The 4,043-nt window shown below is 36.6% G+C and overlaps 1 protein-coding gene across 1 annotated transcript; it reads right to left on the minus strand.

Moving 5' to 3' along the window:
- Positions 1–593: 593 nt before the first annotated feature.
- LOC103603354 (olfactory receptor 13D1) lies at positions 594–1,550 on the minus strand. Its single transcript, XM_008587846.1, has one exon. It carries the CDS (start codon positions 1,548–1,550, stop codon positions 612–614), a length of 939 nt encoding a protein of 312 aa, XP_008586068.1. The 3' UTR covers positions 594–611.
- Positions 1,551–4,043: the final 2,493 nt, after the last annotated feature.

Raw genomic sequence — 4,043 nt, forward strand, 5'->3', positions numbered from 1 at the left:
TGGCTCACTTGCTATGATGAATGAATCGCTGTGGCCAGAGGACTTGATTTTAAATTGGCTAGGCCATTGTTCAGTGCTTACCACCGTTTCCAGAAGGCTGGCTGGGTTAGCCCCATCCAGCACCGCATAGACTCAGAGGGAGGAACTGTTGAATTGTTTAAAGAAAAACATGTACTTCTTTTATCAGAAGAGGGGATGTTGGATAATAGATGTTCAGTTTGAAATGACTGAGAAAGAAGATAGGAGACAGAAGAAAGGAAGAGAAAGAAAGTAGATGAAAGAGGGAGGAGGTGGAAGGTCAAGACGGAGGAGCAAATGGAGGAGAGATGAATGAGGGAAAAGGAGAAAGAGAGAGGAGAGAGATTCATCTTGATGAAAAGCCATGTGCTCTACATGGGACCAACTAGCAGAGCTACATACAGCTAGAAACTGCAGACAAGACATTGTTCAGAAAATTTACATGAACATTTTATGCTGGAAAGAACGGGAGTTGTATATATGGCTTTCACAAGCAGACACACTCTCTTCATATTGGGTTCTGTGACTTTATTTGGGAATATAAAACACCTGATCTGATCCCACGTTGGGGATATCATATGCCTCAAGGCCTTTCACTTTTTCCATATAAGCAAGTATCTGTGCAGGGCTTTATTTACAGCTTCTTTTACTTCCTTATTTCTCAGGCTGTATATGATGGGGTTCAACATCGGGGTTACCACTCCATAAGACAGACTAATGATTTCATCAGATGCTTTTGTGTACTTTGACTTAGGTTTCATGTACATAAAAAGGGCTGAACCATAGAATAAGATGACCACAGTCAGGTGAGCTGAACAGGTAGAAAAGGCTTTCTTTCTCCCCTCAGTAGATTTAATTCTCAGGATGGAAGAGAGAATGAAAATATAGGAGATAAAAATTAATAGCAGAGGAATTATCAATAAAACAATACTTGCCACTGTCATGATAAGCATGTTCATGGAGATATCTGAGCATATGAGTTTAAGAAGAGCCAAGATCTCACAGGTAAGATGATCAATGACATTATTTCCACAGAAAGGCAACACCATTGTCAGGACTGTTTGCATCAGCGAGTTCAGGCAGCCTAGGATCCAGGACCACGCAGCCATATGCACATATAATGCCTTGTTCATGATAATGGGGTATTTAAGTGGGTTGCAGATGGCCACATACCGGTCATAGGCCATCACAGCCAGGAGGACACACTCAGTGGAGCCCAAGCCAAGGGAGACAACCATTTGCAGAGCACAGCCAAAGAAGGAGATGGTTTTTCTCTCAGACAGAAATACAACAAGCATTGGAGGAATGGATGATGATGTGTAACAGATGTCCAAGAATGAGAGGTTTCGAAGGAAGAAGTACATGGGAGTGTGGAGGCGAGAATCCAAGATGCTGATGAGGATGAGGAGGCTGTTTCCTAGGATGATTATGACGTACATGATGAGGCAGAGCATGAAAAGAAAAAGCTGGAGCTCTGGGTATTCGGAAAGCCCCACCAGAAAGAATTCGTTAACAGCAGAGTAATTCCCCATCTCCAGGTCACCTGTAGGGGTTAGAAAAAAACATGATTCAGGGAAATTTGAGTTTTTGTTGTAGATTTATCAAATTGCTTTGTCTTTCATTATTTTATTTTATTCCTAGAATAGCCCCTGAAATCAGCAAGGGCAGAGATATTATGTTAATTTTACCAGTGATGAAAAAGGCACTGAGAGGTAGGTAGATTCTTAGTATCACACAGCAACAAAGGCTGGGAATTGTGCTAGGAAATGCCAGTCCTCTAATTACTAAAATCCGGGAACAAATTACTTTTTTTTTTTAAATTTTGGTGGCTGGCCATAAGGGGATCTGAATTCTTGACTTTGTAATATGAAACTGCTCTAAACAACTGAGCTAACTGACCAGCCCCAAACTACTTTTAAATGTTGATACATAAGAATTTCTTTATTAATGAATATTTTGAAATAATAAATAATAAATTCTAATGAAGCTGGATCTAATAGAAAGTATCATATAGATTTGGCACCATGCCACTTATCCTCAGTATGAATTTTTAAATCCAAGCTAGCTAAGCTACTAGTCTCAGCTGGAAAAATAGGGGGAAAACTATAACTACTTGGCAGTTTGTGAGAATTAAATTATATAAAATCTATTAGGTGGCAGACATAGTAGATGGTTTTAACATGTTATCTAAAATTATATGGGGAATTAATATAAGGGAATATAATATACAATATATAATAAAATATAACAATATTAAGTATATATTTATATATTCAAAATATTATAAATTTATTATTATATATTACAAATTTTTTTTTNTGTAACAGATGTCCAAGAATGAGAGGTTTCGAAGGAAGAAGTACATGGGAGAGTGTGGAGGTGAGAATCCAAGATGATGATGAGGATGAGGAGGCTGTTTCCTAGGACGATTATCACATACATGATGAGGCAGAGCATGAAAAGAAAAAGCTGGAGCTCTGGGTATTGGGAAAGCCCCACCAGAAAGGATTTGGTCATGGCAGAGTAATTCCCCATCTCCATGTGTCTGTGTCACCTGCAGGGTTCATAAGGAAATGATTGAGGGAAATTTAAATTCACAATTCAGTTTTAAAAATCACTTTAACTTGCATTATTTTGTTTGTTTTTTAGAACTGCTTTGGGGATCAAGAAGGAAATGGATATAATTTTAATTTGATTGAGGATGAATTCTAAGCACTTAGAGATTCAAAACTCTGTTGGACCATGCAGTAGCAGAGGCAAGGCTAACAATAACCCCTGAAATTGTTCAATAAAGTGTCAGGCTTCTAATAAAATAACAGATAGGAACAACATAATTCCCAACATGGATACAGAACAAACTCACTAGTAATGAATATTCTGAAATAAAGGGTGTTCTATGTAAAACATCATATACAATCAGCAACATACTATTTAGTTTGCATGTGACGTTGGATAAGTTTTTTAACTTTCTGAGCCTCAGTTGGTTCATAGTAAAACATGGGAAAGAAATGACTCTTTGGCAATTTGTTATATTAAATTGAATAAAATATCTAAGGTGCCTGTCATAATACGTGGTTATGACAGAGCTACCATATGTATCTGTAATTATAATATATTTTATAATTATATTTTTGATTATAATCATTAGATCTCTTAACTGGCTCATAAAAGAAATTATGTAGTGTGTTTAAGGTGATGGTGCTAAAGTTTGAGGTTATAATGGACAGACATTGAATATTTTCTCTTCTTATGTTGGCACTTATTTGTTCTTTCAAGGATGCATCCAGAGTTACTCTGGAAACATTTGAGATTGGTCCTCAGGAGCTTCCAGTTGCTAAGGAGCCTGGATTCCCAATAAGTACGTTTTTTTTTCAGAATCTGGAATTCCCTCTTCTTTAGTATAGGTCACCTTTGTAACTTTTGTATTCATCTAAATTCTCTAAGTCCTCTCTTCTTTTTTTGTCACCAAACTTCTAGATGCACATTAATATTATTTTACTTAGTACATAATGATAATAATTTTTTTCTCAATCTTTACAGCTAATACCTTGGAAAGCATCTCCAGGATTTCCATATTATTTTTATTTTATAGCAAAGTATCTTCTGATAATGCATATAATAAATGTGATTATAACAGTGCTTGTCACAACGTTTTCAGTGAATGTTGGTAAGTATTAGTGTGGCTGGGCCAATGACAGCTAGTTAATATTTACTGAGAACTAACTCTGTGCCAGGCACTGTTATAAACACTTTACACGTATTAACTCATTTAACATTCACTGCAGCTTATGAGATAAGTGCATTTTATAGTGGAGCAAATAGATAAAGGGAAGTTAAAGTAGCTTTCCCAAAGTCACATAGCTAAAAGCAGGATTTAATAACTGGCAGTCTGAATCCAGAGTTAGCCCACTTGACACAACATGATAGAATCTCTCCCAGATCCTCTTTTTTACCTCTATAAATACTACAGAGTCTTTAGGAGTGTTGAGACTAACATTCTTGCCTTACTTGCTTTTTCCAATTCA

This window comes from Galeopterus variegatus, unplaced genomic scaffold (assembly GCF_000696425.1).
Source record: "Galeopterus variegatus unplaced genomic scaffold, G_variegatus-3.0.2 Scaffold4570, whole genome shotgun sequence".
Classification (NCBI taxonomy): Eukaryota; Metazoa; Chordata; class Mammalia; order Dermoptera; family Cynocephalidae; genus Galeopterus; species Galeopterus variegatus.